We start from the raw sequence: 27,655 nt of genomic DNA, 5'->3' as shown, positions 1-27,655 counted from the left end.
TCTGATTAATCTAGTACCCACCTGGCACTATACATAGTTATTGCAGCAGTATTGACTATATTCTCTATGCTGTACTTTACATGCCTGTGACTATTTTATAATTACCAATTTGTGTTTTTGTTTCTTTTTAAAGATTTTATTGGGGAAGGGGAACAGGACTTCATTGGGGAACAGTGTGTACTTCCAGGACTTTTCCAAGTCAAGTTGTTGTCCTTTCAATCTTAGTTGTGAAAGGCGCAGCTCTGCTCCAGTTGCCATTGTTAGTTGCAGGGGGCGCAGCCCACCATCCCTTGTGGGAGTCAAGGAGTCGAACCAGCAACCTTGTGGTTGAGAGCACGCGCTCCAACCAACTGAGCCATCTGGCCACCCGGGAGCTAAGCGGCAGCTCGTTGACTTCATTCTAGTCGCAGAGGGCGCAGCTCGCTGGCCCATGTGGGAATCAACTATTGCCCAGAGCTCGTGCTCTAACCAACTGAGCCACCCGTCCGCCCCAATTTGTATTTCTTAATCCCTTCACCTTTTTCACCCAGTTTCCCAAGCCCTTTACCACGCCTTACTCTTTTCATGAAACATGAAACGTTTATTCCCACTGTATTCTTAAGATTTAGAGCACTTGATATTCTTGAACTGCTTCTTGGCAAATTTTTTTTTTTCTTGAAACTTTCAGCCATTACAAAAAAATGAGAAGTAGATTTAATTTTCTGTGTGGAAGAAACGATTACCTTGTCTCTAATTGACTATGAAAGATCTGGTTTACATGTATCCAGTTTTTTCTGTTTTTAGTTATACGTTGTTTCAAAGTAAACCACTAAATATATTTTAAACGTCTAACTCCAACAGAAAGTACTTACTGTATCAGTATTTACAGAGCAGAAAAGTGTGCCAGTTAGTACTATTCTTGAGCATTTGTTTTGTGATTTGGCACCTGTTTTGTCTTAAATGATTGATATAAAGACACTGGTGGTGACTGGAACCTCATTCTCTGTCTTGCTTTGGGAGTTTTAGGTGCTAGAGAATGCCGAAGGTGCCAGAACCACCCCTTCAGTTGTGGCCTTTACAACAGATGGTGAGCGACTTGTTGGCATGCCAGCCAAGCGACAGGCTGTCACCAACCCAAACAACACATTCTATGCCACCAAGCGTCTCATGGGCCGGCGATATGATGACCCTGAAGTCCAGAAAGACATGTGAGTAATAGCAAAAGTGTAGTTACTTGCAAAGAATCTTTTCGGCAGGATCCCTGTAGCACTTTACTTAGTAATTTTACATGTCACTGGGGGGGAAGCCCTGCCCCTGCCAAAAGGATATCTTCAAAAAAATTCACTGTTGCCTCCATAGATTAGATCTTTGCTGTGTATAGACACGGTATGTGAAGATTTGGCTTGTCATTCCTGGACCATGTAAATTGGTGTTAAACTCATAAGGGAGATAATGGCATAGGTTCCACCAAGGTTCTTCCATGCTGCAGCATGTATCTGTACTTCATTCCTTTTTCTAGCCAAATAATACTCTGTTCTGTGGATATATACTACATTTTGTTGATCCATGTTATTTAATAGGTTTTTGGGTTTCCACTTTTTTAGCTATTATAAATAGTGCTGCCATGAACACCTGCATACAGGTTTATGTGTGGACATGTTTTCATTTCTCTTGGTTAGATACCTATTAATGGAATTGCTGGGTCAAATGGTAACTAATCGTTTCCCAAAGCAGCTGCATAGATCTTTTTTTGGTGGGAAGTAAATAATATTGAGGTTTCATCAGGATGTTTTTACATGTTAATGATTATTTTCTAAAGGTTTTCATTAAATGAATTTCTGAAGTTGTCATTGGCCGTGGATCTCTGGGAATGGAGGGTGGACATTCATGATGTATGGTAACCTCGTCGTGGTAGGTTGTACTGGCATGTTTTTTCACATACAATTTTTGTGTCTTGCAGCAAAAATGTTCCCTTTAAAATTGTCCGTGCCTCCAATGGCGATGCCTGGGTTGAAGCTCATGGAAAACTCTATTCTCCAAGTCAGATTGGCGCGTTTGTGTTGATGAAGATGAAAGAGACTGCAGGTGAGGTTTAGTTCACATCTAGGAAAGTTCCAAGAACTGGTGATTTCTCAGATTACTAGCTTTCATACCCCAGTGTCCGTCCCTTGGTTGAGCCTGTGATGGCTTTTATATAGAAATCCTAGGAATGGCAAAAATTTGTTACTCTTTGTGTTTTCCTTGCAGATTGAATTTATCTTCCAAGTTTTCCTAATGGTGACTTTCTCGTTTCTTTTTTTCTAGTATAGGGGATTAGAGTATTGAAAGCCAAAAGATTACACATTAAGCTTTTGTCTCTGTTAGGTAAAACTTAGAACTTCCCATTTGAAGAAACTAGTGGCTGTTTTAAGTCACTGGTGAATCTTCACTAAAATATTAAAGGTGAGATCTTGGGGGTTTCCCCCCCTTTTTCCACCCCACTCTGGTTCAAGCTGTTGTTTTTCTCAGTCTAGTTGTGTAGGACACAGCTCCCTGGCCCATGATGGTATTATAAGGCTTGTGCTTACCCGGCTGAGGCAGTCGGTCGTTGGTCACTACAGCTCTCGCTGGTTGCTCACAATGGCCACCGGCCGCTCATAGTCTGCTCACAGTAGCACACGGTAGCACACAGCAGCTGGCGGTAGCACACAGTAGCTGGCAGTCGCCCAGCTCCAGGGAGAGCTGTTTTTCATAATCTTAGCTGTAGAGGGCGCAGCTCACTGGCCCACGTGGGAATTGAACTGGCGACCCTCAGCGTTAGGAGCATGGCCCTCCAACCACGTGAGCCACTGGGCTGACCCAGATCTTGGGTTTTCAATCAGTCTTTAGTTGGAGTGTTTTCCTACAAGGTCTCTACATGTTAGGTAGGTCACATGCTGAAAAACAGATGAATGCTCTTTGTGGCTCCAAGAGGATGACACAGGTTTTTAGGCTGCATTAGTGATTCTGTGACCTATTCCATCTGACAGAATCTCACAATTGAATTCATTCTTTGATTCTTTTCCAGAAAATTACTTGGGGCATACAGCAAAAAATGCTGTGATCACAGTCCCAGCTTATTTCAATGACTCTCAAAGACAGGTGAGTTAGCACTTTTATTTAGAAATTAATGGTACTTGGGACACAACAGTGGAAAATGCCTTTTCTTTTTCTTCAGGCCACGAAGGATGCTGGCCAGATAGCTGGACTAAATGTGCTTCGAGTGATTAATGAACCCACGGCTGCTGCTCTGGCCTATGGTCTAGACAAATCGGAAGACAAAGTGTAAGTCTGCAGTAAACACCTAGATTTGTGAGACTAAGTTCATGGAACCGCGAGACTTATCCTAAGTCATCTTTATTTCTTAGTGATCGAGCCTTGTACTTAGACTAAAAATATACCACCTTGACTTTCTTCAAGGCTGTATGGTCTGTGTTTTTCATTCATTTCAAAACCATTCCTTTATTTACTTTTTTTTTCCATAAGTACTGGTCCATGTTCATTTTTTCCCCCTTTGATATGTATGTCGGCAAGTATTTTATCCAAAAGAGTGGTTGAATACTGTCAATTTTGCTTTTAAGTGAATTTATTTCATTTCAACTGTATGTATATTTTATGTGTAGCTGTTAGGGCCACGTGTTAACACAGATGTTACTTGGGCAGTTATCAAATTTAATAATAATTACACCTTGGGGGACTTGGCCAAGTTTATGTTCATTTGGTTGTTGAAATAGGTTTTGTTCCTTAAGGCTTTCTTTTTTCTTTCTAGCATTGCTGTATATGATTTAGGTGGTGGAACTTTTGATATTTCTATCTTGGAAATTCAGAAAGGAGTATTTGAGGTGAAGTCCACCAATGGAGACACTTTCTTAGGTGGGGAAGACTTTGACCAGGCCCTGCTACAACATATTGTGAAGGAGTTCAAAAGAGAGGTTAGTTACCAATGGCTAATATGTAGACATCAGGATATTGAGAATTTCCTTGTTCATATTGCTGTTTGCTTTATCATTTTTTGCTGAATAGAGCACTGAAATATTTGCACTTCAGTTTCATGTGTGGACTGAACTATTCTGGTTACTGGAGCTTTAGATTGGGAATAAACAACAGATTGAAGGATATGGTATTCTGTATACAATATTGGAAAAGGAATTCTGGAACTCCTTTTTTGAGCTAGAATCCTACAGCTTGAAAGAGCTAAGTTCAGCCCTGCAGGTACAGATAGCTTTTTTTAGCATAGGTGTTTTTTTTTCCCTACAGATTTTTAAGTAATTCATACTTGTTCATAAAGGTAAGGCTCTATTTTGTGTTGTTGCAGCTTACCGCTGCAGTGTAAATGTGATCATTACCTCACTAATACCGGTATTGTGTGTCTTCACTTTGTAGACAGGGGTTGATTTGACCAAAGACAACATGGCACTTCAGAGGGTTCGGGAAGCTGCTGAGAAGGCTAAGTGTGAACTCTCCTCATCTGTGCAGGTGAGACGGGGACAGATCCCAGCAGTCTTGATGGACTTTTCAGCCTGAGCTGACTTAAGTAGCGGGTTCTAATCGCTTTAATGTTGGTCTAATTTTTTACAGTTTTCTGGTTGGTGGTAAAAATCTTTCCATGAACAAAAGAGTAGTATTTTTTTATGGAAATTTCTTAACCACCCAAATCAGAGGTTATATATACTGAAGCTAAAATCTAGACTAGCAGTGTGCAAAATTAGAATTGCTAACCTGTAAACAGACTCGCACAACTGCTACTGTCTTCACTTAACTCATGACACCTCTTTGTGTGACTCTTAATCATTTCTCATTTAATTACTTGGGTCACCAATCTAGAAAATGAGTTATGAAACCTGGCTGAAGGCGGGTTTATACACCTGTGCAAGTTTTTCCCTTCTGTGGGTATCAGATTTGCTCAGCACCTGTTTAAGGTGTCAGCGTATGCTGCTCCACTTCTGAGAAGTGAAGCTTCACTATGCCTTAAACCACTAAACAGAATTGTAGAAAGCATGTTAGGCCCAGGTCAGAGATGCAACAAGATGGAAAGCAGGAGATCTAGTTCCAGGTTCTCGGTGGCAGCAGGGAACCGGGGCACCTGACTGGTTGTTTGTTTGATGACCCACTGGGAAGGGAAGAGGTATTAACTTCCATCAAACCTGGATTTTTAGTAATAATGAGGAGTGACCCAAGTCGTACAAAGTCATCCATGATGTTGATGGTGTTGCTCTTCCATGCTGTCATAGAGCGTGGCAGAACTTTGCTACATGATGGGTAGGGTTACGGTAGAAATATTGTGACATTGCCAGAGACTAGCTTGTAAGTCTTCCCAGGGATCTGACAGTTTTTGGAGGGAGAGGTTAGTGGTTTTAGTATGGCTGTATAGTTAAGTCCTCACTTAATGTGGTTGATAGGTTCTACGACTAAGTGAAATGATGTATAAGAAAACCAATTTTACCACAGGCTAATTGATATAAACAAAAATTAAGTTCCTGTGGCGTGTGATCGATATTAAAACGTTAGAACAACAACAACAAAAAAACGTTACTCAAAGACCTGCTGTAATCTAATGCTAGGCATTTGGGTAGTTTTCCAGCATTTTGCTATTACAGCAAGGTGTATTGAGCATCCTTGTACATTGTGCATGTGTGATTGTAAATCTGTAGTATAAACTCCTAGAAACACGACCCTCATGGAGTTGACAGTTTTGTTTGGGGAGGTGGACATTATTTAGAACATCATATTAAATGTGAAATGAGAAGTAATGTAGAGGTTAAAAGAGGTTCTGCGGGCAAGACTTCTAGGATTCAAGTCCTATTTCCTTACTAGCTGTGTGACCTTGACTAAATTACTTAACGTTTTTGTCTTATCTATAACTAAGATGAGGAGATAATAGTGCTACTTTCCCCCCCTAGAGTTGCCAGGATTCCTAATATAGATATGTAGCATGCTTAAGCTATGTGTAATAAATAGTAACTACTAAAAATGTAAGCTATTAACGTGGTAGAAAGGCATGGTTAGATTTATAATTATAATAGAGGAACCTGACAGTTGACAGAGGTGTTTGACATAAGAAGGGGAACTTCTGAAAGATGAATTAATCAGGAAGAGATAAAGGCTCAATTAAATATGAGCCCTTGGGGTAAAGATCTGAGAAAGGGCCAGTGTGGCTGAAGTGCAGACCAGCGCGGGGGTGGGGGCAGCATGGAATATGAGGCTAGAGGCTTTATAGATGGGTGATTGGTGTCTGTCCTGAGATGAATAAGTATAAACCACGAACACTTGACGTTGGGGGCAGTAACATGGTCAGATTTGGGTTTATGAAAAGCACTCTGGCTGAGGTGGAGTGCAGATTTGGTTTTGGTGGGGAGGGATTCTGTGGCAGAGGGCCGCCTCAGTGGCTGTGGTTGGGAGGGTGTTGCAGCGCACCAGCTGGTGAGAGAGGCCTTGGAGTAGAGTGTGAGGGTGAGAGATATTTAGTTAGAGAGACCTGAGGGACAAAGCTGATGAGCTGGTTTTAGAGGGTTGTGCCCTGGAGTTGTTACTAACTTACAGCATATAGAACTGCACTAATACAGTAGCCACATGTGGGTATTGACAAGTAAAGTTTTATGGGCGGTCGGATGGCTCGGTTGGAGCGTTGGAGCGCGTCCTCTCAACCATAAGGTTGTGGGTTCGAGTACCGCAAGTGATGGTGGGCTGTGCCCTCCACAACTAAGATTGAAAGGACAACTTGACTTGGAGCTGATGGGTCCTGGGAAGAACACACTGTTCCCCAATAAAGTCCTGGAAATACACACTGTCCCAATAAAGTCCTGTTCCCCTTCCCCAATAAAATCTTTTTTTAAAAAAATTAGGTAAAATTTTAGAACTGTTCTCAGTTGTATTAGCCTCTTCAGGTGCTCCGCCATACATGGCTCGTGGCTGTTGAGTTGAACAGCACGAATGTAGAACATTGCCATTGTCAAAATTTTATGGGATCACATTGGTTTGGATAATTAAATTCTATTTTCTGATTTGGGTTAGTAACATTTTGCAAAGAAAGGGGGAAATTGCCAATGGTGTTCTTTAAAGCAATACCCACTATCACTATTTCTATAGAAGATGTGTTAACTTTCACCATTTGTTAAGCATGTAAGTGTTTCAGGTACTTACCTGAAGAAAAGTTGTTCTCCTCAGTCTTTATTCTCTGTTGGCCTTGCATTGATGTGAAGTTGGAGGAGAGGCATAAGGTAATTCTATTCCTAAGGGTCTACATCTGGGGCACCTGTTTCAGTATGTTTAGTGGTTAGTTCTGTTAGTCTCTTTCTTTTTGTTTTTTTAATTTTTATTGGGGAATATCGGGGAACAATGTGTTTTTCCAGGACCCATCAGCTCCAAGTCAGGTCGTTTTCAATCTAGTTGTGGAGGGCGCAGGTTACTGGCCCGTGTGGGAATCGAACCGGCATGTTGGTGTTACGAGCACTGTGCTCTAACCAACTGAGCCAACCAGTGACCCTTATTAGTCTATTCTTAACCCATGCCTTATGAGGATTTGGGGTTTATTAAATACTGGATGTAACATGGTGTGACTGTGGCAGTATTAACTGCTTTCTGTGGATATGATGGCAGTAAAGTCAGTTCTTGTAGTTCTCTGTAGTATTTCTTTTGTAGCTTTCTAACCATCTTCCTGAAACTTACAAAGCCCTGGCTTGGTGGCAGGTTATTTGTTTCAGAGCATACCTTTGATGTTTTGGGGATTTTTTTTCCATGTATGTGGAATTTTTTAAAACTTAGTGGAAAAAAACAGTAGTGTGGTTCTTAATGTATATTTAGTGGCAGAACATTTCTTCATCACCTGAACAAGAATTTTTCTTGCTTGTCTACTCTGTTCTTCATTGTTTAGTAACAGATATTTTAGTGTTTACCTTTCAGAAGAAAAAAGGTTGAATCTTTTCTTTAAGCTAATTTTTTTTTATTTTTCAATTATAATTGACATTCAATATTTTATATTGAGATTGACTCTTAGAGTCACTGTCTTTAGTGACTATTTGTTACAAGTATGTCTGACCCTCTCTGTGAATCAAAGTCTTCCTGTCCTAGAGTGTGGTCTTATTTTAATTGAAATAATAAAGAAAATTCACCACTACTGGTCTCCCTGCTTCCTTTGCAGACTGACATCAACTTGCCATATCTTACAATGGATGCTTCTGGACCCAAGCATTTGAATGTGAAGTTGACCCGGGCTCAGTTTGAGGGGATTGTCGTTGAGCTAATCAAGAGGACTATTGCCCCATGCCAGAAAGCCATGCAAGATGCAGAAGTCAGCAAGAGTGACATAGGAGAAGTAATTCTTGTTGGTGGCATGACTAGAATGCCCAAGGTATGGAGCCATGGAATTTTTGGCATGGAGAGCAGAGGTCCAGCACATAGTGTTTACTTGGGTCAAATGGTTTATGTTGTGTAAGCATATGAATATGTGGCCTTTCTTCCATGGTAACCTTGAAAGGAGGATGAATTTGTGCTCTAACTAAAGAGTTCAGCCTCTTTTTTAAATTTAAGGGTGTAAGAAAAGGGATTGGGAAGGGTAAAATATCTTTAGGATGGTAACAGGGAGGATATTAAACTTAAGTCTTGCAGAGTTTTTAGAAATGAAAGTTTGAGGTCAGAGATAGCTTAAAACCTTGCCTCTGGGGGCAATTTTGCAGCATCCTGTTCGGGGTTTCTAATCACGACTCTTCAACAAAGATTGTGCAGTGATGCATTTTATTCAACACATCATTCTGAAAAGACAGGTGTGTGGAAAACTACTGACTGAGCACAGAACTTGTTGAAGATGCAACTCGTTACAGCTTTCATAGAATTATGTTGGGCTGTGATATTTTCTTAATTTTTCCTTTGGAGTGCGTGGGATTAGGAAAATATGCACAGAATAAACCTGGAGAGAAAAAGAGGGGCTTTGAACCAGGAGGATATCTTTATGTTAACAGATTGTCCCAGATGCTATTCAGATAGTGCTTTTTCCTAGCATTAGTTAAACGGGGGGAATAATCCCCACATTAGCACCAATATTGAATTACTGAATGACCACCACTTCTTTTAAGTTGGTTTTTAGTTGATATGTAGAAAAGAACTTGAGCTATACAATTTCTAAGTCCCCTTGCTGTGCACCCTCTGTTTCCAATTTAATGTGTTATATGGGAAACAACGCAAATTCTTCCCAAATTTAAAAGGGCTATGAATGAGATACTCATGAGTCAAGTATGAGTGTTACCTACATGATACACTTATATCATAAACAAGAACAACTATGAAATACTAGTAATTTGAGTGAACATTCTTGGATTTGAAGCAACATGTCCTGTCATTTACTGGGGTCGTGGGACACACGTGCTTGTCTCCCCTTCTTGGGTACTCGCTCTGAGTAGTGGGCAACAGGTTCTTTTTTCTTAATGCTCAGGTTCAGCAGACTGTGCAGGATCTCTTTGGCCGATCCCCAAGTAAAGCTGTCAATCCCGATGAGGCTGTGGCCATTGGAGCTGCCATTCAGGGAGGTGTGTTGGCGGGTGATGTCACCGATGTGCTGCTCCTGGATGTCACTCCCCTTTCTCTGGGTATTGAGACTCTGGGAGGTGTGTTTACCAAACTTATTAACAGGAACACCACTATTCCAACCAAGAAAAGCCAGGTAAGAGCCTCCCCACCCTGCCTTGTCACAGAGATACTAGGTTCTGTGAGCGATGTGACTGTAGCCACTTTTCTGAGCTTTTTCTAGAAAACTTCACTTTTTATTTTATAGACCATACTAGTTGAGTGTGGGTGGTAAGACTCTTGTTCTTTTTTCTTTTTGTTCCTGGAATAGTTCTCTTTACCTAACAGCCAGCAGTGATGATTGTAGGAAAGGCATTAATATTCTCTCCTTTACGGGATTAAAATAATTTGCCAAAAGGAGTCTCCTCATTTGGAACTAAATTCCCTATACTCTTCTGTTCTCAGAGACATTAAAAAGAATGGCCTGGTTACGACTGGGGAATGGGCTTGTCTTATGGGTGAATGCTGGGCGTTTTGAGATACCAAGCAGAGCTGTTTGGACAATGGCTTGGTCTTGGATTAAGAATTATTTCCTGACTTGCCCAATTTTGACGTATTTTGGAAATTGGCTATTGCTGTTTGTACAATGATACATTCATTGTCAATATATTTTGAAGAAAAGTATGTAGTGACTTCCTTTGAGCACAAAATCCTCTCTCTGACCTGTTTCCCCAGACGAGCACATTTCAACAGCTTTTTTAGCTCCTCTTGAGGCCTTCTGGGCCAGTGTTGCATGTTTGTACAGTGCGCTTGCTTAGTAGAAACAATAGCTATTGCATGCCCTTTTGCTGTGCTAATCCTACTCCTGTTCCCTGCAAAGACATAAGTCTTTGTTCTGAAAACAGTGTACATGAGGACTCTCCCAACGTTGGGATGTGAATTTCTTTCTTTGGCTTGTACTGTGTAAGGGGAGTAGTTTAATCAGACTGCCAACCCAGAAAGTTTCTTTTCTCCCTAGGTGTTTTCTACAGCCGCTGATGGTCAGACTCAAGTGGAGATTAAAGTGTGTCAGGGTGAGAGAGAGATGGCTGGAGACAACAAACTTCTTGGACAATTTACTTTGGTAGGTATTGGAAATCCTCAGTATGCTCCTCATTGTTTTTTTAGACTATATTCTAACCCCTAAGAGTATTACCATACACTGCTGCCACACACAATCTGTGTTATCTTAACATGCAGTGCAGACGACTTACAGAACTGGATACCCATGGCTTCAGCTTTTACCTGAAAGTCTTGCTTGTTCCTTATGTCTTAGGAACTTCAAGAATATTATAAGTGCCAGGGAAATGGTCGTAAACAATGCTAATTAGGAGAAGTTCCTGATTAGTAATTTAAGAGACACTTGACACTGTTGGCTTCTAGTCAGTATTACTTATTGGTTCTTAGTGAGATGAACGCTGTCCCCAGGTACATACAGCTGTTAACGATTACTTGCTATAGCCAGCCTTCAATGATACGAGCCCTTTTTATTTCAGGCAATGAAACTACTACCCTTACTTACAAACTTCTGTTTTTGTACATTTAATTAAGTGAAACTATCGTCTGTTCCTTCCTGGAACCAGAGCACTGGACCTCCTTGTGAGAGGAGCTTACTCTGGGTATTTATTTATTTCAGATTGGAATTCCCCCAGCCCCTCGTGGAGTTCCACAGATTGAAGTTACATTTGACATTGATGCCAATGGGATAGTACATGTTTCTGCCAAAGATAAGGGTACAGGACGCGAACAGCAGAGTAAGTGTTCTTATTTATCAGACCATGAGAGTGAGGTACGGGACCTTGTTGTTCCTTTCTGTTGGGGGCAAGACCCTCTAGGATGATGAGTCCTCTTTGCCCTTTCTCTCCTCAGTTATCAGATTCACATCGACAGATGTGGTGTTTATTCCCCAAAACAGGCAAGCACTGAGCCTCTTGATTGCTGAGCTGAAGTTTTGGTGGGCAGGATAGTCTTTGTATAGATCAGACCCTTGGTTTCTTTCTGCGTGTTATAAACAGACAGGGTGTTCTTGTCATACAGAATTCACATCAAGATTGGCTATTTTGAGCAGGAGTGTTCTTAATAGAGGAAGAGACAATATTTTACCTGGCAAGTAACTAAATGCTTTCTTTTCACTATAGTTGTGATCCAGTCTTCTGGTGGGTTAAGCAAAGATGATATTGAAAATATGGTTAAAAACGCAGAGAAGTATGCGGAGGAAGACAGGCGAAGGAAGGTGATTACTTTCTGCCTTTTCAGCTGGGAGGTGAAAGTGCGAGTTAAGACGTGCCATTGATCTCTTAATCTTCTTACCCTCACTCTGTCATTCTCCCCCTTTGCTCATAACGTGTGTGTGGAAGGCCTTTCTTATTTATTCTCAGTCTTCCCATATCAATTCTCATGTTATAGAATCCAGCTAAAATCTCTCCTAGACATCCCAGACTACCTCAGACCACAGTGATTTCTCCCCTTTACTGTGTTTACTGTACCTGTGCAGCAGTGAGCATATTGTCTTGCTTAGTGAGGACGTGCAGCAAACTGGTTGATTGAGAAGTTCATTTATACTACATTTCTTTTGTCTCTTAGGAACGAGTTGAAGCAGTTAATATGGCTGAAGGAATCATTCATGACACAGAAAGCAAGATGGAAGAATTCAAGGACCAGTTGCCTGCTGATGAGGTGAGCCTTTTTTATAATAGTTGAAGTTTGGAGGCATTGTCACCAAGGCCAGTGAAGTTTGTTCATCTGTGGGGGTGTTGATAGGATTTAGTTGTTTAAAAAAATGTTTCTGAATATAACTGCTACATGTAATAGGATAAGAAACAGAAAAAGTGAGGGTTTTGTTTTGTTTTTAAGTGCAACAAGCTAAAAGAAGAGATTTCCAAAATGAGGGAGCTCCTGGCTCGGAAAGATAGTGAAACTGGAGAAAACATAAGGCAGGCAGCATCTTCCCTTCAGCAAGCGTCACTGAAGCTCTTCGAAATGGCATACAAAAAGGTACAAGGACTGAAGAGTGTTTTGCTCAGTGAATATTTTGCTCCTAATTTAACCTTGGTATAACTGCTCTTGATTACTCACGGATGGCTCCCTGCATAGCCATTTATAGAACTGGGAGTACTGGAAATAACCCTTCCTGCCTTCTTGACTCTACTCTGGGGGAGATGGTGAGGTCAAAGAGAAGGAGTCACAAAAACCACTGTTATGTGCACAAGGAGGGAATGTGGAATGGGCAGGACATGGATGGCTCCTTTATTTTTTATTTTAGTTCATCATAGAGCAAACTGTCAACCTTAGCATTTAATGAGTAGCTCTCAAATGTTTTCTTAACAGATGGCATCTGAGCGAGAAGGCTCTGGAAGCTCTGGTGCTGGGGAACAAAAGGAAGATCAAAAGGAGGAGAAGCAGTAATAGCAGTCAGCTTTGGAGCCAAAAGGACAACATTATGACGCTTGGGAATGAAGGGACTTCCTGAGCAGAAATGGGCAAACTTCAGTCTTACTGTGTTTTTGCAGTATTCTATATATAATTTCCTTAATATGTAAATTTAGTGACTGTTAGCTAATGATCATTTAATGAGTGTTAATTCCAACAGTGCAAAGTTCACAATGTTCTGTCCCTAGCCTATCATTTTCCAGCTGCACGTAAAAGGGGGGAAGATGATTTCTTGATCATTATAAAAACATTGTTTTGTGCTGAAGTAGCCATGTTTTCAAGGGTTGAAACCATCTCATACAATGAAGGTAGTGAGGAACCTGGAATGAGACCATATTGAGGTTGGAGATACTTCCAATTAGCTGAGACCATATTGGGGATGCAGATACTTCCAGTTATCTGAGTACTGCTGTACCAGCCTGTGTACAGCAGTACTGAGGCCTTGCAAGGCAAGCCAGCTGTGCCATGTTCAGAGGTAGAGCAGGGGAAGCTAGATCAGTGGAAAACTAAGCTATTTATGTTAGGGACAGCTTTTAAAACAAGGTCATAAGGCTTCCTAATTTTCCAAAGGCATACTTTTCTAGCTACCTTCTGGTCTATGTCTGGCACCTGTATCCTTGATTGTTCTTTTTGATCCATCCTGGAATTTTTTTTTTTTTTTTAATAAATATGAAAAGCATCTTGATCTTGTTTGTGAGAGAAGAGGCTCTGAGATTTAGCTTTGAGAATATAACATGCACTATACTTCCCAATTCCCTGACCTAGAGTCACTCAGGTGAAATACAAGATTTTCTAACACAGGCTAAAAATGCAAATTCAAGATTTGGAAGGACTAGTATAATTCAATAATAAACATTGTCACCAAGGACAAATCTAGTTTAGAGTTTAGTTTTTTTCTCTTACAACCCATCTTCTGTTTGGAATGTTAAAACAGTCTAGATCTTTTCTCTACCATGAAAACCAGGGCTGCTACTATTTTCAGGTTACTTTCAGCTCTAAGTAGCTTATATATGTCTAGGAGCAAAAGCCCTAAGGTACAAGTTTAGTGCCTCACTATGGGGAACTGAGTCTTCCCATATTTCTGTTCTTTCATCCTCAGCAAGTTTCCTTGTCCCAAATTCTGATGTAGTTCTAATTATCACTTGCTGACAACTTCAGAAGCAGAAAGGTGACATGCATCCTTCTTGTATCAAGTGTTATTTCCCAAAGGTCCTCCAGCAGACTTCCCTCATGTCTCATGGGTTACTATCCCATGCCACGCCTAAAGGAATCTAGCAATCAAGTACATGGACTTAGCCCCCCCCCCCCCCCCATCAACGTAATGCCTCCTTTTGTTATGTTTTCTGGTGATACTAGAAATGAAGTTCATATATATTTTTAAAAATCAAGGGGCAGCCGGATGGCTCAGTTGGTTAGAACGCGGCTCTCAACAAGGTTGCCAGTTGGACTCCCGCATGGGATGGTGAGCTGTGCCCCCTGCAACTAGATTGAAAACGGCAACTGGACCTGGAGCTGAGCTGTGCCCTCCACAACTAAGATTGAAAGGATGACTTGGAGCTGATGGGTCCTGGGGAAAAGAAAACACTTGTCCAATAAAGTCCTGGAAATAAACACTGTTCCCCAGTAAAGTCCTGTTGCCCTTCCCCAACAAAAGCTTTTTAAAAAAAATCAATACAGTGCTCTAATGTGAAGGAAATTTTACATTCCTGGAAAATTGTTCAACTTTTTTAGTCATGTGAAAAATTCTGGGCTCAAGAGGGATCCTTATGGGATGTGCAGTAATTCTTTACGAAGGACTGTTTTGTGGTGTGTGACAAGATTAGTATCTGGTCCTCACTAAACACCTCTAGTGTCTCCTAATCATTGCGATAACTAAGCCCTTCAAGGACTTCCAAAGCACCCCAAATTAAGAACTACGGGCTGATAGGATTCAAGATTCATTCTTGGAATCGGATAAGCCAAGCATCCCCTGAACAAAGTGGGTTCTGTTAGGAAGGAGGGAGAAGGGCTGCTTGGATAGGTACCCACACCTATTTTAAGCTGCCCTATGTATAGCGAACATAACAGCGGTTCCGGTTACCTACCAATAAAACGCAAACAGCCTTGAAAGGCAAAAATATTTTTCTTCAGATAGTCTCCCTTTTGTGTTGACACTGCTTGACAGGTCCCAAAGGAACGTCAAGATTTCCCTTCCTAAATTGGTCTTTCCAGTTAAATGTGCTGTTTATGGTTGCCCAAACCAAATAAACCTGGAGTGAACAAATCTTAGCAATCTTCAAAGTGCATCCAGAAACACCATCTCCACTTCTACCACTTAGTATGTTACTTGGATTATTCCAAGTAGTCTTCCCCACTTAAAGTTCCCCCTCCTCAAGTCCCTGCTATTGTCTATCCTTAACCTTTATTTTTCTTCATAGCAATTACTACCACCTAATTTGTCCTTCCCCCACTGCTATGGTCTGAATTTCTGTGTGTCCCTCACCCCAATCCACATGTTGACACCCTAACCTCTTAAGGTGATGGTAGTAGGAAGTGGGGGCTTTGGGAAGTGATAGGTCATGAGGGTGGAACCCTCATGAAGGGGAGTAGTGTCCTTACAAAAGGCTCCAGAGGTCCCTTGTCCCCCCCTACCATGTGAGGATACAAGAAGTCTGATGTAGAAGAGGGCCCTCACCTGACCATACTGGCACCCTGACCTCAGACTTCCGGCCTCCAGAACAGAAAATTTTCTGTTTATAAGCCACCCAGTCTGTTACTTTGTTACAGCAGCCCAAAAGGACTGACAGCCACCTGTAAGCTCCAGGAGGCCAGAAACAGCTCACAGCTATTTCCAAACAACTAGAACAAATGATACAAGCATTCAAATCTTGCATCAAATTAGTGAATGTCTCCCACTGTCCAAAACTGGGTAAAGGTCCCCTTGTTTTTAAAAGTATACCTAAGCTATGTACTCATCTGTCAAGAGTACTAGGGGCAACATACCAAACCCAGAAACTAGAACCTTACTAGTAAAGAAAAATTCCTAATTAGAGAAAGCCAAGGAGAAATTGATAGTAATGGTTAGAGGACTAAATGTGGCCAAAGTTTTCCTGGCCCAGAAAGCGGGACAGGGGGAGGGAGACAGGAGTGATCAGAATAAATTTGCACCCCTCTTTTATAGGTACAGTCCAATTCTGTTGCTGATTTTTCTATGTGATTTTGAAAAAACTTAGATTGGCTATTTACCCAGGCAGAGTTAACTTTTTCCTCACTTTATTATTTTGAGAATTTCAAACCTACTCTTAGAAAAGCTGTAAGGAAAAAAAAAGCTGTAAGAAATAGTATAATGAACACAAACACACATTTCATCTAGATTCAATTAGCATTTTGGCACATTTGCACTCCTTCACACTCACTCTTGTGCGTGCTTTATATGTTTTTTTGAACATGATGAACTTTAACCTAAATATCTCAGCACACGTCACAACAGAACATTCTCCCCAAAACTATTAAAATCAGGAAATTGAACACATATAATACTATTATCTAATATATAGCCCCTATTAAATATTTCCTAATTGTCTCAATTATATCCTCGAACTTTATTTTTCATCTAGGATCAAATCAAAGATCACACATGGCATTTAGTTGGTATATCTGCTTTTATCTAAGAATAGTTCCTTTGCCTTTATTGTCTCTTCACGACATTGACATTTTTGAAGGGTATAGGCCATCTGTTTTGCAGAATGGCCCTTTGTTTGGAGTCACCTGATGATTTCCTTGTGTTCAGAGTCATGTACACATTACTGAGGAATACTACGTAGGCGTTGAGTCTTTATCAATGCATTGTTGTCAGGGAGATGTCAGTTCTATGCTTTGCTCCATACTTCATTATAAAGAAACCTTTAATAAGTAATTTGTGGGGGTAGCCTAATTTTAAATATAACATTTATACTAGAGATTCTATCTATAGCAACAAGCAGCAAAGATAAAAGCAAGTTCGTACAGATGGTACATAAGAAGATTGAGAATGAAGAGACAACACAAATTTTGGAAATAAACTGCTTCAAGCAAAGACCCTTCACTATTTCCGATACCACTGTGACTCCATTCTTCAGCCCTAAGGCTGTTTTGTAAGGGCTCTGTCCCCTCCTCTCCTGTCCTCTAATATCTGAAGAACAATGAAGTGAGTGACAGCCCTAGAAAGAGGGTGACCTACATTAATCTGTGAACAGCATGAAGGAGGTAATTCAGCAATTACAGAAAGAACCATTGAAACAGCCATTTCAGTAGGTCAAAAACATTGACTATCAGCAATTTTGTGTGGTTAAACCTGATACATCATCATCAAAGCCACCTGCAGCAGCAGGTCAGGAAACAGAAATGTATTTTCCCATTAAAGAGGACACTGCAGCTAAACCAGCCTGTAAGTCACTACAAGCTTCAACTCTGAGTGAGATCAGGAAACAAACTATCCCACCTAAATCACAGGCTCTGAAACAGGTTCTTGTAGGCCCTGACCCAGAGTGTGCAGATTTACGGGCAATGGTGATGGAGAGTCTACACGAGGGACTTCCAGAAGTCCATAAACCACTGACTATAAAATGCAAGATTGTCAATATTAATTTTTCTAGGGAAATAGTCCATTGTTTTTACTGATTTCTTGAAGGAATCTGTGACCAAGAAAGGGTGAAGAACCATAGATTTCCTAAATGGGAAATCAATCTATAATACTTTACTGGTCTAAGTGGCTGAAATTTAAGTCATACCCTGCTAGTCTGTCCCCTCTGCCATTTGCCATCTCCTCAATCTTGCTTTTGCATTACTTAAGCATCCGTGGTCTACACTTTTCCATGAAGCCTCACTCAGCCAGTGAAACACTGGCTGTTTCACTCCAATTTTTACACTTTATTTTTTAACTTTTTAATGTTCAATATGGCAACTTCTTACACTTTTATTATATTTAACCCCACCTTTCATTAGATCATTTTGAAACAATTCCAGAAATCATAGTTTTACTCTAACATTTCAGTATGTACTTCTAAAAGGATTATTCTACAAAATAATACATCATGATCACATCTTTAAAAAAATTTAAAATTCCTCAATAGCAAACACTTGGAATGTTCGAATTTTCTCAATTGTTTCATAACTTTTCCAACTGCTGAACAGTCAGGAGCCAAATAATAGCCACACCCTATACTGGTTGATAAGTCTTTTTCAAACTATAGGTTTCCCTCCCTGTTTTTTTTTTTTTTTTCTTTTGAATTTTTATAAGAGTTTATCTGAGCCAGACTGACGACATATTCCGGGGAGCAAGAACTCAAGTGCTCCCTAGGTTTCCCTGCCTTTTCCCCCTGCTTTGCAATTTATTTGTTGAAGAAACTGGGCTACTGGTCCTGTAATCTCCTACATTCTACGTTGCACAGATTGTACTCCCATGAGGTCATTTAACATGCTCTTCCATCCCTGCTTGATCTGATTCAAGTTCAGGTTTTTGACAAGAATAGGTGGTGTGTCCTTCCATCAGTGTGTACATAATGCTGGTTGGCTCTACTGTGATGTTAGCAGTCACTGAAGATCATTACCTAGACCTCTAATTTCATTAATGGTATACTACTCTACTTCTAGCTTTTCTTCATTTTCTAGTTGGAATACCTCTACAGTGAGAAACTTCCCCTTAGATACAGTTTATATGGAAAAGGCTTCTTTATGTACCTGTTTTCAGAATGAGTTGGTTCTACAGTATTAGTTAAAGGTGAGGGCAGCAGGTTAGCTCAGTTGGTTAGAGCACGGTGCTCTTAACAAGGTTGCCAGTTCAATCCCTGCATGGGCCACTGTGAGCTGCACCCTCCACAACTAGATTGAAACAACTACTTGAGTTGGAGGTGGTGGGCCCTGGAAAAACATACCTTAAAAAAGAAAAAAAGGTGAGACCAATGCAGCTTCTTGGGTGTCACTGTGAACGCATGGATTTTAACTTATTTTTTGTGTTTCATTTCATTGCAGTTGTTCTTTTTCAAAGATTTTATTGGGGAAGGGGAACAGGACTTTATTGGGGAACAGTGTGTACTTCTGGGACTTTTCCAAGTCAAGTTGTTGTCCTTTTAGTCTTAGTTGTGGAGGGCGCAGCTCAGCTCCAGGTCCAGTTGCCATTGCTAGTTGCAGGGGCCGCAGCCCACCATCCCTTGCAGGAGTGGAGGAGTCTAACAAGGCAACCTTGTGGTTGAGAGGACGCACTCCAACCAACTGAGCCACCCATCCGCCCTGCAGTTGTTCTTAATGAAGCTCAAATTCCTCTAACTTTTGCCTCTAGGAGCTTCTTTCTTTTGGCCCTTGAGTTCTTTTGCCAAGATCCTAGTAGTCAAGGACAGTCTCCTCAATAAATAATATTGAGAAAACTGGACCACTGTCTTACACCATACACAAAAATGAACTCAAAATGGATTAAAGACTGTAAGACCTGAAACCATAAAATTCCTAGAAGGAAACAGGTGGTAAGCTCTATGATATAGGTCTTGGTGATATTTTGGACTTGATACCAAAAACAAAAATAAGCAAATGGGACTACATCAAACTAAAAAGCTGCACAGCAAAGTATCCCAACAAAATAAAAAGGCAACCTATGGAATGGAAGAAAAATACTTGCAAATCGTATGTCTGGTAATGGGTTAATATCCAAAACATATAAAGAACTCATACAACTCAATAGCATAAAAACAAACAAACAATCCAATCAAAAATATGCAGAGGATCTGAACAGGCATTTTTCCAAAGACATACAGATGGTCAACAGGTACATGAAAAGGTGTTCAACATCACTAATCATCCGGAAAATACAAATCAAAGTCACAATGGGATATTACACCTGTTAGAATGGCTATTATAAAAAAGACAAGAAATAACAAGTGTTGGCAAGGATGTGGAGAAAAGGGAACACTTATGCACTGTTGGTGGGAATGTAAATTGGTGCAGCCACTATGGAAAACAGTGGAGGGTTCTCAAAAAAATTAAACTATGATATGATCCAGTAATTCCACTTCTGGATATTTATCCAAAGAAAACAAAAACACTAATTCAAAATGATATATGCACCCCCATGTTAATTGCAGCATTATTTATGAGTCAAGATATGGAAACAACTGAAGTGCCTATTGATGGATGAATGGATAAAGGAGATGTGAAACACACACACACACACACACACACACACACACACACACACACACACAAAATTGAATACTATTCAGCAATACAAAAAGAATGAAATCTTGCCATTTGTGATAACATGTATGGACTTTGAGGGCATTATGCTAAGTGAAATTAGTCAGACAGAGAAAGACAAATACCTTATGATCTCACTTACATATAGAAACTTAAAAAACAAAACAAAAAACAAAGTTCACAGATACAGAGAATTGGTTGTTGCCAGAGTAGGGGTAAGGGTGGTGGGGGTGGAAGTGGGAGCTGGTGGGGGTGGGCAAAATGGGTGAAGGGGGTCAAAGTGTACAAACTTCCATAAAATAAGTCTAGGGGATATAATATACAGCATGGTGACTATAGTTAATAATACTGTAATGTGTATTTGAAAGGTGCTAAGAGAGTAGATCTTAAAAGTTCTCATCACAAAAAAAAGAATTGGTAACTATGTATGATGACTGATGTTAACTAGACTTAATGTGATCATTTCACAACTTATACAAATATCAAATCATTATGTTGCACATCTGAAATGCTGTATGTCAATTATACCTCAATAAAAAACAAAAAGTACTGAGTACTTTTTAAAAAGACCCTAACAGTCTTTGTTTATTGCCTTTCTTACTGATATAACAAGGTATTGCAGGCTGTTATTCATTTCTACCTCAGTCCTGTAAATAGCCACTTCTTTTATACTGTCATCTATTTAAATTTCCTATGTTCTTTCTTCCTCTAAAAAAAGACTAAATTTAAGGACTGCATTACATCGAAAATTTTTCAGCGTTTCATGCCTGTGCTGGACAAAACAATGGTACACATTAATATTTATGGAATTGAACTAAAAGATTAGCATCTGTCTAGCTATTCAACAAGTATCCTATTGAGCCAAAAAAGGCACCACTGAAAACATTAAGCACTTACCTTCTCCCCAGGTGGTCCAAGGGCATGGTTCTGTTTCACCCTAATTATTCTTTCATGTTATGGGAAGACCTACTCCAGCTAGTGAGGGCTCCCTAGAACAGGGATTCTAAAAAAAGAAAAAAATTTTTTTTTCTAAAACTGAACGAATGAGAAAAAAATTCTGTGCATTATTTTCTTAACGTTGAAAATCATTACAGGGTAAAGCATTTAATGGCCTATCTGCTTAATTTAACAAATCTACAAATTCGTGTAAAGATGTTTGGTAAAGAAGTCATTTAGAGAGGAAATTGCTGTCATTCCTTACTTGTAGTCCTCCCTCCCACTGAAGGGTTACATTTCACCACCAGGGTGTCCACAGGGAAGAAAATGATACCTTACACTTGCCCATTTCAAGTCACTTACACACACACACTGAGCTCCATAGTTAAGTTAAGCAACTATGTCTTATGTCAATTTACACAAATCTTAAATCTTTTTGAGTTTTATCTTGTACTACCATAGCTTAGGTCTTCTTCATTGGCTTTTACTTACTGTAAGATTTATTTTTTTAAGGGTGGAATCTACAAAACTGCATTCCTCAAATTCATTATGCTTTAAGTATAGCCAGGAACTTGAGGGCAAACTAGACATTCCTTTATTGATCTCCATCTACTTCGTGAAGTTGTAAATCCTTTAGAGATAGTCTAATCTAGAGATTTTTCAAATTATTTTTCACTTTTCTAAGCACAGAAACATTTCTTTTAACAAAGTCTTATATGTAACTCTTTGAGGATAAGGGGCAGGGAAAACACAGGTAACTATTAAGATACCCAAGAGAAGTCATTCACTCTACTAATACAGAGGGTGCCAAAAACACATATACACATTTTAAGAAAGGAAAAAAACTGTATTAAAATTGTAATAATACATATCGATAACAAAAGATAAATACAAGTCATGTGTATACAGTTTTTTGGGACCCCTGATATACTTATGGTATGTAAATACCCAGTATTTTAAACTCTAACTCTGAAAAATTCCAAATTTCTAACAACTATTAACACAATAGCCACTAAAGCAGGGGAGAAGATCCCAGAGACATATTTCACTGGCTCCCTCTTTCCAACAGGAAAAAAAAATCCTGGCCGGCCCAGTGGCTCAGACGGTTGGAGCTCCATGCTCCTAACACCGAAGGCTGCCGGTTCGATTCCCACATGGGCCAGTGGGCTCTCAACCACAAGGTTGCCAGTTCAATCCCGTGAGTCCCGCAAGGGATGGTGGGCTCCGTCCCCTGCAGCTGAGATTGGGCATGGCACCTTGAGCTGAGCTGCCTCCCGCATGGCTCAGTTGGTTGGAGCACGGGCTCTCAACCATAAGGTTGCCAGTTCGATTCCTCGAATCCTACAAGGGATGGTGGGGAGCGCCCCCTGCAACTAAAGATTGAACATGGCACCTTGAGCTGAGCTGCCACTGAGCTCCCAGATGGCTCAGTTGGTTGGAGTGTGTCCTCTCAGCCACAAGGTTGCTGGTTTGACTCCCGCAAGGGATGATGGGCTATGCCCCCTGCAACTAGCAATGGCAACTGGACCTGGAGCTGAGCTGTGCCCTCCACAACTAAGACTGAAAGGACAACAACTTGTCGCTGAACGGCACCCTCCACAACTAGGATTGAAAGGACAACAACTTGACTTGGAAAAAAAGTCCTGGAAGTACGCACTGTTCCCCAATAAAGTCCTGTTCCCCTTCCTCAATAAAATCTTAAAAAAAAACCCAAAACAAACAAACAAAAAATCCTTAGAAACTGTACTATGAAAAAAAAAAGAAACTGTACTATGAATCTGCTGTACCTTTAGTCTCTCAACTTTATTTTCTGCAGGAAAACGATGAATGTGTCACAGGTCCTCAACAATTGAGTATGGAGAAAGACAAACACCATATGATCTCACTTATATGTGGAATCTAAAGAAAAGAATAAGTGAATGAACTAATCAGAAACAGTTTCAGAGACATAGAGGAAAAACTGAGGGTTGCTTGGTGAGGGTGGGGTTGGGGATAAGGGGGAAGGTGAGGGGATTAGAAAGCAGTCAGTAACCACAAGATTGCCACGGGGTCACAAAAGTTAATTTGGGGAATGTAATCAATAATGTTGTAAAGATTTTGTAGGGTATCCGATAGACACTTGTCTCCTTAGGGAGACCACCTCAGGGATGATGTAGATGCCTGATTGCTGCATTGTACACCTAAAGCTGAAGCTGAACAATAATGAATGTCAACTACAAGTTTATATATATATATATATATATATATATATATATATATATATACACACACATATATATGTATATATATACACATATATATACATACATATATATATATATATATATATATATATAGATGTATATACTTACAAAAGCGGAGTACAGCATTAGGAATAGAGACAGTGGAAACGTAATGGCTGTGTGCGATGTCAGAGGGACAGTGGATGGAGGGAGGGGGGTTGACACAGTGTGAGGGATATAAATGATAAATGTCTAAGTATTACTTTGTCTTGTGCGCCTGAAACTAATAAAAAAAAAAGTATGGAAAATAGTGAATGTGGACAAAACAAATTAGGAGAAACTAAAAAGAGACCTAACATTCACCGATGACATGTGCTTGCTATAAACAGGACTAGACACTTTACACAAGTTATTTAATCCAACAACAGTCCCACAAAATAGGCAGCATCCCCATTTAACAGAAAGGAAACTCAGACCCTGTGAGATTGAAGAAGTGACTTGCCCAAGGTAAGGAGCAGAGTCAGGATTCGACCCTTCTGCTGCCTAACTCCAGAGGTCTTTCCTTTAACAATCCCATCAAATTCTGGAAGAGCCCTTAATAAACCTTCCCACAACCATCCCTTCCCTGTCTTCTTCACCTTGGCTACTCTTGAGCTGGCCTTCACATTAGCAACTAATGATCTCATTCTGTACCTAACAACACTGCACTCTCAAGATACTGGTGTGCTAGGGCTGGCCCGGTGGCTCAGGTGGTTAGAGCTCCGAGCTCCTAACGCCGAAGGCTGCTGGTTCGATTCCCACATGGGCCAGTGGGCTCTCAAACCACAAGGTTGCTGGTTTGACTCCTTGGCTCCCACAAGGGATGGTGGGCTGCGCCCCCTGCAACTAACAATGGCAACTGGACCTGGAGCTGAGCTGCGCCTTCCACAACTACCATTGAAAGGACAGCAACTTGACTTGGAAAAAATCCTGGAAATACAGTTCCCCAATAAAGTCCTGCCAATAAAGTCCTGTTCCCCTTCCCCAATAAAATCTTTAAAAAAAAAAGTTATTAAAAAAAAGATATTGGTGTGCTAAATATCAAAACAAACCATCCCTCTCCTCTCACCCACTATAGATGACACAGATGTCACCTATACCTCAATACAGTATTTAACTTTATTACTTAACATTAGAGTTGGGGAAGTTCTGAGGTAATCAAGTATAAATCCTTCATTTTTCAGAGGACAACCTGTGTGCCATATGGCATTTTGAAAAAATCTGTATCACCTTTATATTATCATAGGAGGTTCCTCCAGGACACTGGCTGGTCATGGTCCCATTTAAAAAGGCTCTTTGGGGGGCCAGATGGCTCTGTTGGTTACTGCGTGAGCTCTGAACAGGGTTGCCGGTCTGATTCCCACATGGGCCAGTGAGCTGTGCCCTCCACAACTAGATTGAAGACAACGAGCTGCTGCTGAACTTCCGCAGGGGCGGCTGGATGGCTCAGTTGATTAGAGCGTGAGCTCTCAACAGCAAGGTTGCTGGTTCAATTCCCACATGGGATGGTGGGCTGTGCCCCCTGCAACTAAGATTGAAAACGGTGACTGGACTTGGAGCTGAGCTGTGCCCTCCCCAACTACATTGAAGGAGAATGACTTAGAGCTGATGGTCCCTGGAGAAACACATCGTTACCCAATATTCCCCCAATAAATCTTTAAAAATAAATAAACAAATAAAAAGAAAGGCTCTTTGGGGGCGACCAGCCAGTTAGCTCAGTTGGTTCGAGTGCAGTGCTCTTAACAAGGTTGCCAGTTCGATCCTCACATGGGCCATGTGAGCTGTGCCCTCCACAACTAGACTGAAACAACTACTTGACTTGGAGCTGATGGATCCTGGAAAAACACACTTAAATATATTTAAGTTTAAAAAAAAAGGTTCTTTGCTGAAGGAAATAGCATCCCTGTTCTATTCCTCCCAATTCTCTTCTGCTAGAGATCCATGTCAGCCTTTGCCTCTAAGGCACTGATTTCCAATAATAAATGCAGAGATGGTGAATTTGCAGTAACTACATAGGCAAGTAACCTTTGGGGGCTACAGTTAAACTGCCTGGGTTTAGACTATTTTAAAAAGCAAGTTGCATATCTTGGCAATCACCAAATTTCAAGGATTCAATAGTTGACAAACAACAATTCTACCTGGAATGTCACCATGTTTGCTTTTTTATGAATCATGCAGAAAAGCACACCTGTGAGCTTCTAGAAAGCCTGGGAGGCCATCAAACACAGACTTGAAGCAACACTACACACTTGAAAATGAGCAGGAAAGGTAGACCAAAGCGATCTAGTATAGAAAGTAGGAATCGGGGCAGAGGAATGAAGTAGGGAAAAGCTAGGGACATGGCAGATACCTAGTCAGTTAGTAACCAGTATTTATGGCTATTTACTTTAAGAAGGCCCATTACTAAGCGCAGTGAATGGCACACAGAAGTACAATAAATATTATGTAATGAGAGAACATACGCTGAGAATTACAAAATGGAACCTAAAGAAGAGATTCTATCCTGGGAGTTCATTTGCTGCGGGGGAAAAAAGACTTGCCCTATAGAAGTCTGTGTCCTCATCCAATGGAAATACAGGTAATGGGACTGTTGCATGATAAAATGCACTGGACACTGATCATGGAGTCTGGAAGTCATAAACTAGCTGTGTGACTCTAAGCAAGTCCATTTCACCTTTCTTTGCCTCAGTTTCCCAATCTATGAAATAGGGGTAATACCCCCATCTCCAAAGCGTGGTCACAAAAACATGCAAAAAGATTCAAAGCCCACACACGTGCAGTTGCCTGACATGACCATTTGCTTGTCTCATAAGCAATCTCAAACTTAACAGACCCAAGATTAAATATTCAATGATCTGTTCTTCTTTCCCATCTCAGGAAATGTAACCATTTCAGTACTCTGGGAGCCATTCTTCCTCTTCCTTCACATCCAACCCATCATCCAGTCCCATACATACTAACCCCCACATATTCACTTCCCTCTGCACTGTCATCACCCTAGTTAAGCTACAATTATCTCCCACATGAATCACTGCGCAGCCAAAATGATACCCAGGCTACCGCTTTGCTCTCTCCAATTCAAGCAGACCTGTCTACTTTAGAAAACGTAACTATACCTTCAGGTCACCTCCCCACCTCTAAACTCTTTAAGGTGCGCATTGTTCTCACAAGAGGCCTAACTCCTAACCTGGCTTTCAAGGCCCTACATGCTCTGTCTCCTGCCTCCTTCTTAAGCCATTTTTCCCATCCCTGACTTTGCTCCAGCACACCGGCTTTTTCGTAGTTCTCCAAAAGTGTCATGCTCCTTCCCGACAAACTCCTACTCATCCTTTGGGTCTCACTCCAGCGTTGGGCCCTCTTTCATTACACTCTCACAGCGGTCTTAAGTATTTATGTATTTGTGCAGTTATTTTATTACACAAAAGTATAAAATTACAAACGGTTATAAACCCAACTAAACTGAAAACTCCACGAAGGTCAGCACTGTTATCTGTTTGGTTCACTTCAGTATCCTCTGGAAAACCGGATCTTGCACACAGTTTGGGCCCAAATATTTGAATGAACCCAGCTGACGTGAAGAGAAACATAAAGTAGCCTACTGAAAAATCCTAACTCAAAAAGATAAAGTTCTATCTTCTACAGCTGCACATTTTGCTTCAACACTCTCCCCATCTCCACTCTCAACAGCTCAGACCAAACCCTTCGAGGGATCAGATACCTCACGTCTCCAACCTAAGGCAGCCCGTTTTCTACCCCTGCCCCCCATAAAGTCCCGGGTCCAAAGTGAACACGTCTTAGGACCAGGGCGAGACAGAACGTGCCTCTTTTGCCCCTGCGGGTGGCGGGGTCCCAGACCCCCCGGGGGAAGTTTCTTAATCCAGACACCGAGTCTGGCCGAGAGTCTGAACTACAGTCCAGACAGCCGTGATGCACGCAGGCTGGAGCACTTCGTCAGCTGTGAAGGCGCGCGGCGCTTGAGGCTTCTCAGGCGCAATTCAAACCGCACTGGCTCGACCTGAGGGCACAGCCGCGCGTCGCAGACCATTAGAAGTCCGTTCCATTCAAGAAGGAAGGATGGAAAACAGGAAGACCCACGCACCTCGCCCTTTAAGAAACGCCCCCATTCGAGCCTGGCAGGGTTCTAAGTAAATCCTCGCGAGAGCCACCGGCTTCCGCCCGCTTCCTCCTCTCGGCTCGCCGAGCCGGAAAACAGACAGTACTTCCCCGCCCCCGGCCTTACCTCACAAGGCAGCGCGGCCCAGCTGTGGCCAATCGGTAAGCTCATTGTAGGCTGC

The 27,655-nt window shown here is 41.1% G+C and overlaps 1 protein-coding gene, 1 long non-coding RNA gene and 1 other non-coding gene across 3 annotated transcripts in view; 2 read left to right on the top strand and 1 right to left on the bottom strand.

The window, feature by feature from the left end:
• The window catches only part of HSPA9 (heat shock protein family A (Hsp70) member 9), a 16,058-nt gene extending 2,413 nt beyond the window's left edge, over positions 1 to 13,645 (top strand). Inside the window, exons 4-17 of the mRNA XM_019740337.3 lie at positions 1,006 to 1,187; positions 1,940 to 2,064; positions 3,026 to 3,099; positions 3,176 to 3,282; positions 3,767 to 3,929; positions 4,381 to 4,473; positions 8,135 to 8,344; positions 9,422 to 9,649; positions 10,511 to 10,615; positions 11,168 to 11,285; positions 11,670 to 11,764; positions 12,115 to 12,207; positions 12,385 to 12,525; positions 12,859 to 13,645. Of these exons, the coding sequence (XP_019595896.1) occupies positions 1,006 to 1,187; positions 1,940 to 2,064; positions 3,026 to 3,099; positions 3,176 to 3,282; positions 3,767 to 3,929; positions 4,381 to 4,473; positions 8,135 to 8,344; positions 9,422 to 9,649; positions 10,511 to 10,615; positions 11,168 to 11,285; positions 11,670 to 11,764; positions 12,115 to 12,207; positions 12,385 to 12,525; positions 12,859 to 12,936 (1,812 nt within the window). The 3' untranslated portion in view covers positions 12,937 to 13,645. The remainder of the gene's footprint in view (positions 1 to 1,005; positions 1,188 to 1,939; positions 2,065 to 3,025; positions 3,100 to 3,175; positions 3,283 to 3,766; positions 3,930 to 4,380; positions 4,474 to 8,134; positions 8,345 to 9,421; positions 9,650 to 10,510; positions 10,616 to 11,167; positions 11,286 to 11,669; positions 11,765 to 12,114; positions 12,208 to 12,384; positions 12,526 to 12,858) is intronic.
• Positions 8,713 to 8,784, top strand: LOC141567362 (small nucleolar RNA SNORD63). The gene has a single exon (XR_012489958.1). It is a non-coding gene; the product is annotated as a small nucleolar RNA SNORD63 (small nucleolar RNA).
• Positions 11,678 to 27,553, bottom strand: LOC141567271 (uncharacterized). The gene is made up of 5 exons (XR_012489791.2): positions 24,591 to 27,553; positions 22,887 to 22,998; positions 21,061 to 21,166; positions 12,018 to 12,273; positions 11,678 to 11,787 (listed from the first exon to the last, which is right to left on the bottom strand). It is a non-coding gene; the product is annotated as an uncharacterized LOC141567271 (long non-coding RNA).
• Positions 27,554 to 27,655: the final 102 nt, after the last annotated feature.

Source organism: Rhinolophus sinicus, chromosome 5 (genome assembly GCF_057876585.1).
Source record: "Rhinolophus sinicus isolate RSI-liver-muscle chromosome 5, RSI-T2T, whole genome shotgun sequence".
NCBI lineage: Eukaryota > Metazoa > Chordata > Mammalia > Chiroptera > Rhinolophidae > Rhinolophus > Rhinolophus sinicus.
Note: the sequence above shows the minus strand (reverse complement) of the source record. Positions and strands in the feature narration are given on the sequence as shown.